The sequence below is a fragment of the Daucus carota genome, chromosome 7, assembly GCF_001625215.2.
Source record: "Daucus carota subsp. sativus chromosome 7, DH1 v3.0, whole genome shotgun sequence".
In the NCBI taxonomy this organism is placed as follows: Eukaryota; Viridiplantae; Streptophyta; class Magnoliopsida; order Apiales; family Apiaceae; genus Daucus; species Daucus carota.
The window spans coordinates 26,906,810-26,921,161 of NC_030387.2; the positions used below are offsets into that span (position 1 = coordinate 26,906,810).

Consider the following 14,352-nt stretch of genomic DNA (forward strand, 5'->3'; position numbering starts at 1 on the left):
AATTCCCATAATATAAAGATAATGAGTTGAAATATAGTGTTAGTCAAGGGATTACAAGGAAAGTTAGTGAAAATATTCGTAGTATTAAATTATTAAATTCTTTTGGATAAATTTCTAAACCACGATTTTGTGTGTTGAATAGAATATCTATTTAATATTTGGAAAAGCGGAGCCACTAATTATAAAGCTAAGGACGCCAGGCAAGTTTGCTATTTTCTTTTCTCCATTATGACACATTCTTGTGTATTTAATATTTTAAATGTGTTTGTTATTAACTTGACCGAGTTGATATCGAATATTAGTGACAAACCGGAAAATCTTATTCATTTCGGGTTCTTCTTTTGTTCGGAAGTAACCTCTCCTAATAATATTCAATACCTCTCCGACATTGTGAAATCTTGAAACTTCTTGACTAATAAATAAAGGATGCATTGTTCGCATTCCTTAGACGAAGTAATGTGCACTCGGAGGATTCTGGTTAAGCTGGTCAACACGAATTAATTAAATTCGTGGAAGAGATGATAATTTATTGACTGTCTGCTGTGTGTGGATAGTCTAGGGTTACAAATGTTAACCCTTATGCTAGCAAGAATAGAGTGAGAGGTGTATCTTGTGCAGTGACGATCAGACTGCAAAGATTACACAGGGGGACGGGAAGCACGAAATGGTTATGATCGGACCATGTAGTGTTACCGAAAGGTGGAAGACCAGCCTTTTCTTAATTTTTGAAAATTGTTTAGTTGATTGGCGTTATCTGCTTCATTGCTTTGTTTTGAGATGCCTTCGATATTTTACTCGATTGTTCTGCTACTTGTTGTTATGTGCTATGTGAACTTGCTGAGCAATGAGATTGCTCATTCTTGCATCTACTTTACATTATTTTAAGCACTAAAAAGCGAGTATGGCACGACTAAGGAGAACCGCCCGGAAACGGGTACTGGCAAGGGAAAGGAGAAGGCGCATCACCCAAACTAAGGCCGCTAGGTTACGCCGCTTGGTAGTATTATCAATAGTTATTATAGTCTGTAATCAGACTTCCCAATATGTAATCAAGTTAGACTTGGAAACGATGTTGTAAGACGATCGACCCTGGACTTGTGGGGCGAGAGTTTCGTTGTAAGATATTATTAAGTAATGCAAGTGTTGTTTTGATCCAGATGCTTAGTGGCGAGCCAGATCTGCGGGATGCGGATCTGGGGGCGTCACATAATTAATAATATCAATTTCATTGACACGTTGAGATTGAGCATATATATAATATTTATTAGCTAAATTAATATAAATTATTAACTTTTCAAATTTGTTGAAGTTAAAGATTTAGTATAATGACATGTTATATTTTTAATATAGTATTCATTTTTATTATTGTTATATATATATATATATATATATATATATATATAGAGAGAGAGAGAGAGAGAGAGAGAGAGAGAGGGGAAAGTTATAATTTATTGGAGTCTTGGAGTCCCAATCTAGGCCCTCCATTTAAATTTGATCCAATGGCTCCTATTCTATTAGATTTTTTTTATTAAATATAAAACATAATAAGTATTTTCTCAAATGGACGCGCGTTAATCACCACTCCCCATGTCTTTACATAAAAATGCATCAATCAAGCGGTGGTTACAACTGAATCAGTGCTTCCTGGAGTACTATTATCGTTTTTGTCTTGCATTCAATTTATCATATTTTTATCTTTTTTTCACATCGTCCATTGGGAAACACTGGACACTGTATATATCTAATAAGTGTCAATGTCTAATCAAAATGGGGAATCAAGTAAGTTCAGCATCCTAATTCTTTGTTTCAATCACATTGAAAATGTTTTTGACGATGTTCATTGAGTAATTAAATGCGTGTTGTACGTCTTTTTAGGTGTTTATATTATGTTTCATTAGTAATTGCAGTGTGAGTTAAAAGTAAAAAGATGTTGTGCTAGATCAAAAGGATAGTGCAGAACGCATGATATTGTTGTCGGAAGAGATTGTGGACGGCAAAGGAGAGTGCAGAACACGTTAATAAACTGCTATTAGTCAATCTTTGTGCCTATAGGAATAAATTATGCAGTAACTAATAATCTCCTTCTTGAGTACAATGCAGTTTAAGTCCGTAGCAAATGAGATGATAAATGAAGACATGGAGGAACACTCTAGAAACCGTTGCCTGTGTTTAAGCATAGTCCCAATCAGCACTCCCATCTTGAGCAGCTTTTTTTGATAACAAATGAGATCATTATTCCAATGGGAGTACGTATTGCGAAAGCAAAAGAGTATGCAATTCTTGTCAATATTGGCCTTTTAGGTTGCATTTTGAGCACAACAATTCCCAGTGACAGTGCCAACGGAAACTTCTGAATGCCAATTGTCCACAAATATCTCCAGACATATCTGCCGCGTTCGGTTGGATCATAAAAAAAACAAATCAGACATGGTTCTAATTGATTTAAATAATATGAATTTTAATTAATTATTAAGTACTTACATAGTCAACAAAAAACCAATACGTTACTAATAGGCTCAATAAACTGAACACATAGTCAACAAAATCCTAGTACATTACTAATGTTGCAGTACTTTCAAGTGACAGAATGCATTACCTTAAAAGTAGCTCATTTGTAATCTTTTTTGTAATTCAGCATGGAATAGTTTAACTACGCATGCTGATTCAGTTATAAGCGTATGGAAATGAAAATTGTTGCAGATAATTTTACACACCTCTGCTATATCACCAGCAAACATTACGTGCTGCAACACATAGAAAAATGGCTCGACCAAATCAGGAAACGCATAGATATGTTACCACTTTAATTCTGCGCAGTACAAAAAACAGCATTTGTAAATGTTTATTATAAATCAGGAGAGCACATTAAAGGGAACAAAATTCCTTTCCAGATTACGACCACTCACACAACAAGAAATTTTAAAAAAATTACTAGCTACAACCAAGGTTCTTGCAACTAATTACGGCCGGTGCTACATCATGCACTTGAATACCAAGTACCCTGTTACTAAATCAACATCTTTACATAAACCCACAAATCAACAGCAATACATAATCACCAACTACATTTAAAACATGTAGCCACATAGGAAAAACCCGATAAAAAAAGCTAAACATTACGTCCTGCAACACATAGTTAAACACCACGACTAAATCATGAAACACATAGATATGTACTGCGATTTCATACCTGAACTCATCGTTGATTGAAAGCTATGTCATGCATTACAACAGATAGTTTTGCAACTAAAAACATAAAGCAGAACTTTAAGGTATGCAGAACATAGTAAAAAAAAGGCACAACTCATATATGTCAAACCAGTTCACCAATTTGCAGTACACATTATTTATCTACATATGCTACACAAGCAAGCTTTTTACAAATAATTATAGCAGGACAAAAACACAGAAAACAATTACACCATGTACCCACAAAGATTGCACACACTGTGTTACGCAAAACATTTCGTCATGCGGCATATAATAAGAAACCACAACCAACTCAAGATATATTACCAATTTCAACCATGTGCAATACAAATTAACATATATGCATGCACTACACAAAAGGGGAAAACCAACTGCCCATGGTAAAAAACCATCATCAACAACGGAAAACAACAGAATAGGCTGATTTAAATTCTACATAGCCGAAATAACTCATAAAAGGATAGACAAATCAACCACCGGAACTGTAGGACATGCATTACAGTAAATCATAAAAAATCCCTCAATTGGACCCTAATTTGAACCCTAAATAATACATGTAATTGAATTAGAGTCTATAGTTAAACCAATTAAGCGGTTACATACCTGAATCATCGTTGATTGAAAGCTTTTCGTCCCACAGCCCTTTTCACCTTTCGGTCCACACAGATTCAATAATCAGTAGGACGAGTTGTTGCAGGCATAAATCCTGCATTACTTCTAACCGCTCTTTAGTGGAGTGAGATGCGGGATTGAACTGGATTTGAATGTGGGATTATTATCACCGCTGCATATGGGTATATTGAACTGCACACTCACGCGCCCAACAAAAGGATGTGCAGTTCCTAATTTTTAAAAATTAATAAAATATGTTTCTCAGCTTTTAATCTCCACCACAGGATGTAATATGATCCAATGGCTATGCTTAGGGACTCCAAATACTTAGTACTCCATAGAACCCCACTTATATTACTTAAATCTTAGTAAGAGATTTACAATATTATATATGCTTTTATCTCGTAAATTATAATTATAGTAAAAAAGAAAAATCTACCAGAAAACTTATTTTTTCTAAAATATTATTATAACGTGTCATAAAAAGGTTCAGTAAAGAATCAATAGATGTATAGCACATCAAATATACTAATGATGAATGGAACGCACAGTATTATTTAATGTCTTTGATCAACTGCTGTGTACAGTATATCATCTGGATCAGTTTTGAAAGATTGTATTACTAGTAAATAGAGTAGTACTATGAAGGTGACACCTTGACACTCCTATCTTCTACAACTAAATAAATTGTACAAATATAAACCAGATATTATTACCATTATAAGTCTATAACAAATCCATGTAATGGGGATCAAATCCGTACTATCACAAAATAAACTACATAGTCAAGGAGAATAATTTTTGATCACGTACTCTATTCTTCAAAGACGGCCACACATGAGGAACAAGTATAAGAGGGACAACCACAAAATACAGTAATATTTAAGCAAGAAGCTCATGCGATACTTAAAATGTTAAATAATTTGGAAGGGATTGGAAATATTGATATGACTAACCATATTTTTCTTTTATTAATATTAGTTAACATTTTTATTAAAACAAATCATATCAAAATTAATATTGGTCGACCTGATTTTAGTTGTCCATTTCTAATTTTTAATAATTTAATTGATCACTTTTTATCAAAGATTAGAAATTATTATTTTTAATAATTTAAAAAATTGAGATTGATATTTTAAGATAAATTATATATATTTTATAATTATATAATTTTTAATAACCTTGTAATATATATAAAGTCAATTTAATTATTGAAAACCAAAACATAACAACAGGAGGAGACGGAGTACTGAAAAACTTGTTCGAGATATTCACCTAATTCTTGTGTCTTGAATAGTGACCTCCCTACATGGCTTTATTCTCTTTCAATCAATTCTGCCAAATTAAAGAAGTGAAATAGAAGTGAGAAGTAAATAAGTTAATAAAGTGTTTGGAAAAGAAGCAGAAATTGTGAGACAGAAGCTAACATTCTCAGCTTTTTAAAAATATTACTATTTTTTTACACAAACGGATCAAAAGAAACAGAAGCTAGAAGAAGCTTCCCACACACGCCCGTTATGTTTCTAAAGGATAACTGTCATGATTGCGAGTGCGTCATTGAATAACTCACAGATCGTTGACCGTGGGTGAATATGCGATCAGAATCATAACATTTTTTACGACATGTCTAGCGCTTTTTAACCGCTCGAACGATCAGAATTATAACATTTTTTTATAACACTTCTAGCGTTTTTTAACCGCTTGGTGGGGGTCATTTTCCCCGTCTAGCGGCTAAAAAACGCTAGACGTATTAAAAATTTGTTATAATCCTAACATCTAGATATTCATCTAACGGTCCATGATCTGTGAGTTATTTAACGGCTCCATGGCAATCATATGTCAGGGACAACTACCCGTTTCTAAATATGTATTCCAGATAATTGTCACGACCGCTACCTGTTTCTAAATATGTATGCTAGTCTCTAAGTATCCATATATGTAATTTAAATAAAATTAATATTTAATATTAGTGAATTATGATCGACTCACATTTGATAGACTAACTATTTGATTTGAATTTAATATCGATTTATTATTCGAATTAAATGGCACTAAATCTAAACTTAATATGATAAAATGAAATTATGCAAGATTTGAGTAAGTCTACCAACTTACAATGAAGATATTATTGCAAATTGGTACAGTGAATCTTCCCAGAATTCTTCTTGTTGATCATACAACCAACTACATACGAAAAATCATCTGTCCATGAATTTCCCTCCAAGTTCTACATCCAACACTCTAGAAAGTTATACATTTCTCCAAGATTGTGTGAGAACAGTTGACTTGCTAAATTAATCATTCCAAAAAGGTGGATTTGTTTTTTTAATTGGCACTTCTATATTTAAGTAGTGAACTGCATAAGTCTCAAGTGGAGCCATGAAAAACAACTAAAATGTGTATATGGTGGGTTTGCATTTGCACCAAGTCTTTGCTTCGGAGTTGGAATCTTGTTCTTTTTTTTTAAGAAGAGAAAGTTTTGTTTAAACCGACTACAATCCATTTATCATCTTCTACGTCCTGAGTTCAATCCTCTCTTTATCGCTCTTATTAGAACATATACTAATAAGTATTCTCAGACTAAATTAAAAAAACAAATTCAGAATTTGAAACTTCACTAAATACATCGTAGTAAATAATCAAATTTCACGGACATTTCTTTTTGATAGACCTTTAGATGCATCCAGCAGTTCGTTTTCAAAAAGTTCAAATTCTCACGCAGTAAAAAAATATTGCACTAGAAAAGCTAAAAGCAAAAAATTCCCTGGAGTAAAAAGAGCGGGAAATAAGATAAGAAAAATAGCCGAAATTTAAAATACTCCAGAGCAAGGACTTAGGACTGCACTTAGCCACTGAATAAACTTCCAATGATATAAAAGTTTTTTTCTTGTGGAGAATATTTGAGGGGCCAAAAAATCCATTAATGGGAGATAAAAATGATTTGAAAAACATTTCAATCAAATCTTTCTATAAGTACATGGTTTAGAATTGTTTTCTTTGTTTCAGCATGTTACTCTGGAGACAAAGAAGGCATCATGAGATCCACCACCAAAATTTTAATTATAAGAGTTAGTTTCCAAGTGGAAAAAATGATATGATACAACTTGACTCCACTTCAGTAGTGCTTCTGACCAACTACTTGTTCAAATTTTATGCAATTCATTCAAGCTGTTTGATGATATTACATCACGTCGACTGGTTGGGAATATACGTGCAGGGCACAGTTTGGTATTAGTAACATGGGGAGGGTTGGACTCTGAAACCGTAACCACATAAATTAATCTAAAAATGTATGTAACTTTCTACCCTTTCTTTATGTTAAAAAATTCAGTAACGTTCAAGAGTTTAACAAAATAAAACTTCCAGTGAAAAGTATAACAGCGGCCAGTTTTGCCCAGTCTACTGGACTTGTTGGCATGTACACATAATAATTAAGTAAATATGAATGACCACACAATTACAGATACTTGACCTGGTTTTAAGAAAATAAAAATACTATACCAAACTATAGAACAATATATAAAAGTCTAAGCGGAAAAAAATGTGTGCTCTAGAATTTATAATTTGGTAATTAACCCGACCCCAAAAGAAAATACCTCGAAAAGTATTATTCCTTGATACAAAATTGGAAACCTAAAGCAAAATTCTTTGATCATTTAACTGATAAATAATAGACAAATTTGAACTATATGCCAAACAAAATTTTTCATTCAGTTCTTTAAGTGCAAAAAAAATCATACAGAAAATATAGAATAAATTCAGACCTATCATTACTAACATATTAATGTTCATATAAAACCCTCAAATTCTGATGATTACACAAATAGCAAAACTGCAAGGAACCAGCACGGAGGGGAAGCCTGCTGTTCATAGCTATTGCCTATTAGCATGGACACCCTCCGGATTCTGATGACTGAGATGAGCTTACACTTGACTTGAGATTGACGTCTACCATATCTTCTTGCTTAGCAGAAGATAGAGTTTCCATTCCTGGTAATGCTGCAGCAATCTTCCGGAATAGTGCCTGGAAATATCAGCCAATTGAGAAAACAAGTTGGTGATGAAAAATGCAAGAAAATTCAGTTGATTAGAATTGCCATTACAATGGTGCTATGCTATGGACTTCTAAGTTATAGATAAAAGACAAGAACAATAGACCACACCCAATTTTTCATCATCCACGAAAGCAAAGACAAACCAGATCATGTTTGACATTTCCTATCCCATCTGTACTTTACTGATCATCTCGACAAAAGTTGCCTGCTTAAAAACTTGATGCTTACCTTTATATTGAATCCGGCTTTGGCACTGGTTTCAATAAACATAACATTTTGGTCTCCAGCTTTGGCTTCTGCTTCCTCTATAGAGACTTGCCTGTAGACAACCATGGCATACCAAACATTGAGTTTTGGAAGTAAAAGAAATACAAAATATTTTATATAAAAATGTAAAAAAGAGAAACACGTGTTTTTTTTAATAATTTGTAGCTTTTATTTCATAGATTATATAAATATTAAGATATAAAATACTTGACAGAATCTACAAATACAATTACGTGACGACTTTGTGGTCCATTCTGTGCAAGCATTTCAGTAGCGATTATATACTCTAGACTCCAAATATCTTTAAACTGAAGATTAACAAGTAAATGACCAGATTGTGAATTCAAATTTGGGCAAACCATTGTAGAAGTTTAAACTCCAAATAAGTAACTATTTTTTTTTGTTCTGTTTTCGTAATCTTATTAACGGACCCATGTTTAATTTATTTGTTAGGTGGATTCCATTTTCAGCCCGACTATTATTGACTTTATTCATCAAAGTTTATATTTTCTGTACTCATACTTAAATTGCATGATTATTTTCTAAAACGTATTTAAATTCTTATTGGTTGTCCTACATCAGATCAGTTCAGAAGCTTAGGTTTCTCCATCAATTCCTCAGTTTTTTTTTGTTTTTTTTTGACAGAATCAATTCCTCAGTTATAAGATCTAGAGTTTGGAGAAAAACGTTCACCACCAATCCACCACTGTTTGCCAAAAAAAAGTTCATTGACATCACCGGCCATCTTCCCCAAAGTATATGGTGGGCTTCACTACCGACACCCTCTCTCCTCTCCAGCGCTCTCTCGTTTTAATTTTTTATGTACCACTGCGGTGTTGCATAATCAAGAAATTTGTGCAAGCATTCACCACAATGAACACAAACGACCTAGCAGATCACTAGAGACAACAGTATATACAAAGATACCTACTTAATACTTATAAAGCTAAAGCCTGAAGCCTTGAAAGGCCAAATGTGCTGGCGCAAGGGTGCAGGGAGTTAGACACTGAGGACAGTAAATCATACGTTGAGCATTCCCTGGTTCTTGACAAAATTAGACTAAGCTTGAGAAGTTAAGTGTATCAACACCAGGGAAAACAATAGTGTCTCGGATTCAGGTTGATGTGAAGAAGAGATTCAGAGGCTGACTTCATCATAGTAGCACATATTTACTTTCTTGTCCAAGACAACATGGATAACTATAGAGAACTGCTACTGTGTCGATATAGTTTGTTCTTTCCATGTTGCTTCCACATATAGTGTTCTTATTTTGTAAGTGCTACTGTAAACTATATTACACAAGTAACTAAGTGTGTTTGTGTGTGACTACCGATTTAGCAACCTATTTCATCTACAAATCAGCACCACTCAATAGATGACAGGTAATTTCGTAATAAATAAATAGCAGATTTAGTCTCAAATAAATTATAGCATTATACAATATCAAAACTTAATCAACTTCAATATACAAAAAAGTTTATTATACCATACTGCCACCTTGCTTTATTTGGGATAAAGTACAAAAATGCATCATCTACTTGTCCAATTCTAATGCTGTCTATTTTTATAATAACCGAAGTTCACTAATAGTGTTTATATACAGCCTTGTTATAGATCCAATTGTACATATATGAATTGGCAAAGCATGCATAAAGAAACAGAGAATTATACAAATAATAGCAGGTTAACTGAACTAAAAAGCGTCACAAGTACCTCTTATCCACGAGGTCAGTTTTGTTCCCAACAAGGACAATAATGACATCACTGCCTCGCTCACTGCGAACCTCCTCAATCCATTTTACAGTGTTAATGAATGATTGTCTGCCTGAGAAAATGGTGGAACTTTAATAGGTAGCAATATGACAGGAAAAAAAAATACTATAATCAACTCAAAAGGAAGACGGCAAATATTAATTTTAAGAGCAGATGAGATTTTTATGTTCATACCAAGTATTCAGAGTTCGTCAAAATGGAAATCCTTAAATGGTAAATATCAAAAGTAACATAGTACCATGTCACATATTAGACCAAATGCTATTTTCTTACTCATCTATGTACATTATGGGTGAGTTGCAGCATTCGAAGACCATGGACGAAAAAAGGTAGCTACAAAATATATTCCATAAAAAGCACACACGATGGTTGACAATCATGTAATTGCATCTAAGTTGTACAAAGTATGTTCCAAACATTCATGATTCATCTATACTAAGTAGGTAAATTTGAAAGGGAGATTTGTAGAGCATATGCTTTAACACACAATAATAACAGATATTTACTAAAATAAAAAATGCATCATTGCCAAATCAAAAAAGAAAAGAAAAAGAAGCATACTTGCAACATCATATACAATGACAGCAACAGAGGAATCCCGAATGTAGCTTGGAATGAGGCTCCTGAACCTTTCCTGTCCAGCTGTATCCCTGTATAAAACAATAAACCATTTAGTATCACCTGATCCATAGCAACAGTCAACACACAAATCTTCCAGTTTTAAGGCCTTTACAACCAGCACATATACAGCAATATGTATACATTTAGTACCAGGGCAATATCGTCAAATATAATGTTTTCGTGGCACACGAAGCTTCAAACATGCTGGTGGATGGTGGCACATTAATAACTTACAACTATCATAATTCTGGTAAACAATAGCTTTCAAATTGCATTACAGAATAGTGTTCTGCATGTAAAGGTATTTTCTTGACTCATTATCAAACAGGAAAAAAGTAGATTGTATCTCACCATAGGCGCACAACGAGATTGTAAGTAGGAGTAGCACCCTATATAAATTAATGTTCTTAATCTCCCCACTGTTTTCAACACACTCGGAATGAAATGAGCTGTGGGCCTTTTACTTTGAAACAGATCAGAGGCTAAGATTTAAGTCACATAAAAAGTGAAGCCCAAACTGACTCTAGCCACCACGTCTTTAGAATAGTCATGCTTAATAGGTAATGCCACAATACTGCATCACCTTGAGCCATCACCCTACATCTAACATTATGTTTGGAACCTAAAGCTTTACATTTTTGTTTGAAAGAATGCATTCATGGAGAATGCCTCTGCTCAAATTCTATAAATCAGAGAAGACCAATCATGTAGCCAAGTCATTAAGTTACTTGGATACTTTAAATGTGTAAAACCTCCCTCACAACCATTTGGTGCTTACCGAGCAAAACAACTCAACAGGAAATTAGATATTTCGCCTAAAGTTTGAACCCATTAGACGACAAAGGATAACACTACTACCTGTAGAAAGCTCTCAGGTAATCCCTTGGGCGACATATTTACTCTTTATCTAAATAATATGATTCGGGATGCCACTTGTTTGTATGTAAATTTAAATTCAGAATCTCGAGATTATAGAAGTGCTGCATGTACATCATCTCTATAGACCGAACGCCCGGTATATCTAACTCGAGGGTTGGGTAAAAAAAGGTGAGATGACGCGGACCTTAACTACAATCAACAGAAATAAACCAGAAGCATTCTGAGATCAAACTCATCCAACAAATAAGTAACACTACTTATCAACAACAGAATCTGACCTAATGAGCAACATCAGCTTAGTGAAATCAAATTAGCACAACACAATTTTTTTGAAAAAAACCCCGAAGATTTGGAACTTTAGTTAACAACATGAGTCTTAATATTATAAGTATAAATAGATTCAGGTTACCTATACTGTATTGCTGATCTTAATATAAACTTTACTTTAACTTTATGAGTTTGATGAATATTTCTCAAAAAGCAAAGACATACATATCGACAAGCTTCTCATCAAAATTCAAGATTTCAAGTGATGTAAAAATCCTTAGCTCAACTACCTATACAAGGTTACCTATTTGATTATAAATTTACTTTTCCTCTGCGAGGGCATGTACTTATAAAATAATCTTCAACAGCATTAAACAGAGCTGATTGCATAGTCTTACCAGAGTTGCAATCTAACAGTCCGATCCTCGAGGTACATAGTTTTGGACAAAAAGTCAATGCCAATGGTAGCCTGCAGAGCAGATTAATAATAAACTTGATGAGATAAACAGTAGAGGCGTGTCAAATACCACAGTGAACATTACATAGCACATTCTTACCAAAATGCAAATGAAATTAAAGAATATAAATTTCAAATGTAGACAGATATCCAATGACGAATGCCACAAATTCTCAAATTTTAGATTTGTCAGCATGCTGAATTTTTTTATAGAAACTCTTATCCAGTTGCTAACAATAAGAAAAAGAAATACAAGTACTTAGACCAAAAGAATGATTGGCATACTTGAACAACTATACTTATAAGTAATACATAATAAAGGGTTACTGGACGAACCAACTCAGGCACTTAAAATCATATAATCAGTAACCTTCATGCCATCTTGCTGCCAATACAGTAGATATCTTCGGACAAAAAAGAAGTGAAACATAATGCCACTGTTATGATATTACCCCCTCCCCCACCCACCAACTAATCCTCTATTCAAGTGCTAAAAGGGTTCTTACCACCATAATTTGGCAGATTAATCCACTTAAACCGTCTGATTAGAATATTTAAATGTCGGAAGTACATTTTTGTGCTAAGAACCTCTTTAAGCTTTTTGGAACAGAGGTGACAGGTCAGTCTTTGAACAATTTCATACAATCAATGTTAAAATGACATTCTTTAGAAAACAGTACTTGCCTTAAAAGACTGGCAGGGTTTTACATACCTACTGCCTATTGGCTTGGCCAATGGAAACTAGTTCTCCGCAAAGTGATCATATTAGAAGTTAATGACAAAATACATGACACTAATCCTTAAAATTTTGATAAATTGTTGTTTTAAATTAAAAAAAAAAAAAGAAAAGAAATGAGGTGTCAGGTGTGAGGCTTAGCACTTTTTAACTGAAAAAGGACCAGCAACTGCAGATAAGCGGGCATCCTGTGTTACCGTGTATTGGTTAGCTTACAGCTAAATAATACTTTGACAACAATGCCTCAGGCTAAAGTAAGAGACACGAACTCGATAAATTACATGTTACTCATTCCAAAATCCATAATCAATGCACAACATGACAACACCAGCCACAACCGGAAAAATAAAATATATATATATATATATATATATATATATATATATATGAAATTAAAAGGAAATGCAACAATATGTAGCTAAACACACGAACAAACATCATCACCGACAGACACATTATGCATATTATCGAAGATCATGGTTCCACATCAGCTCATTCACCATACCCCTAATACACCAATTCCAGTCATTAACTAATTTCGAGAAGCTCCATACAGAATTACACATACACAACCACATTGATCAGCTACTATACAAGCACCAGATCAAGCCAAACAACACATCAGAAACAACATAAAGTCAATCAAATTAGTATCAAAACCTCCGAAAAAGCCGGCAATATACACAAACACATAAACATATACATGACATATTAAACCAAATCAAACAAAATGACATAATACGACAAAATTACCTGATAAGTGTTATCAAACTTATCGTACATGAATCTCGTGATGATGCTTGTTTTACCCACTGATTGATCTCCCAGAAACACTAATTTGTACTTGGCCAGGGCCGATACAGGCGCCATTGTTGAAATCTATGTCGAACCAGGCTTGATTCACCGCAGAAATGTCAATTTCTGAAGAGGAATTGAAGATCTGGCCGGAAAATGATCGGAGAATGGTAGATTTAGAGCAAGGCGGTAGCAGATCGGTGTGATGAAACTCTGCTACGGATCCGATGTATACATTTTTTTCCCTTTCAGCTAGTTAATAAACTTTTCAACTTCATTTGTACTATTATATTACGGATTATTATCTGTAATTCCAAATTTTATCGATAACTAACAATATGCTTTTATCAGCACTATCGTAAATCGTAAATCGTAAATCGTAAATTAATTAAAGGGTGTTATATCAAACTGGTTATCCGTTTGTCACATTTGATTTTGTGCCGATTAAATTGACTAAAATTTAACTGAAATTTATTAATATTTAATATTTCATTAATTGATAAAATTTAAAGAATGCCACCAAAAATAACTTTGAATCTGCTTTAAAATGTAATCTTCGGTTTTCTAAAATAACGAAGGAGTGACTTATAATTTTTTGGTCAAAAACTAGTCAATTTGACTAATAAAAATGAAAATGTGACAACTGAAAATGGACGAAGAGAGTGTATTTTACCCACGTC

General features: G+C 33.6%; 1 protein-coding gene and 1 long non-coding RNA gene across 2 annotated transcripts; both read right to left on the bottom strand.

Moving 5' to 3' along the window:
* Positions 1-2,069: 2,069 nt before the first annotated feature.
* On the bottom strand, positions 2,070-4,014 carry LOC135147770 (uncharacterized). Its single transcript, XR_010285586.1, has 3 exons — positions 3,814-4,014; positions 2,715-2,809; positions 2,070-2,387 (listed from the first exon to the last, which is right to left on the bottom strand). It is a non-coding gene; the product is annotated as an uncharacterized LOC135147770 (long non-coding RNA).
* A 3,494-nt stretch (positions 4,015-7,508) lies between these two features.
* Positions 7,509-13,955, bottom strand: LOC108193563 (ras-related protein RABH1b). Its single transcript, XM_017360272.2, has 6 exons — positions 13,631-13,955; positions 12,083-12,153; positions 10,479-10,567; positions 9,858-9,969; positions 8,106-8,196; positions 7,509-7,846 (listed from the first exon to the last, which is right to left on the bottom strand). Exons 1-6 carry the CDS (start codon positions 13,745-13,747, stop codon positions 7,706-7,708), a joined length of 621 nt encoding a protein of 206 aa, XP_017215761.1. The 5' UTR covers positions 13,748-13,955; the 3' UTR covers positions 7,509-7,705.
* Between the last annotated feature and the right edge of the window lie 397 nt (positions 13,956-14,352).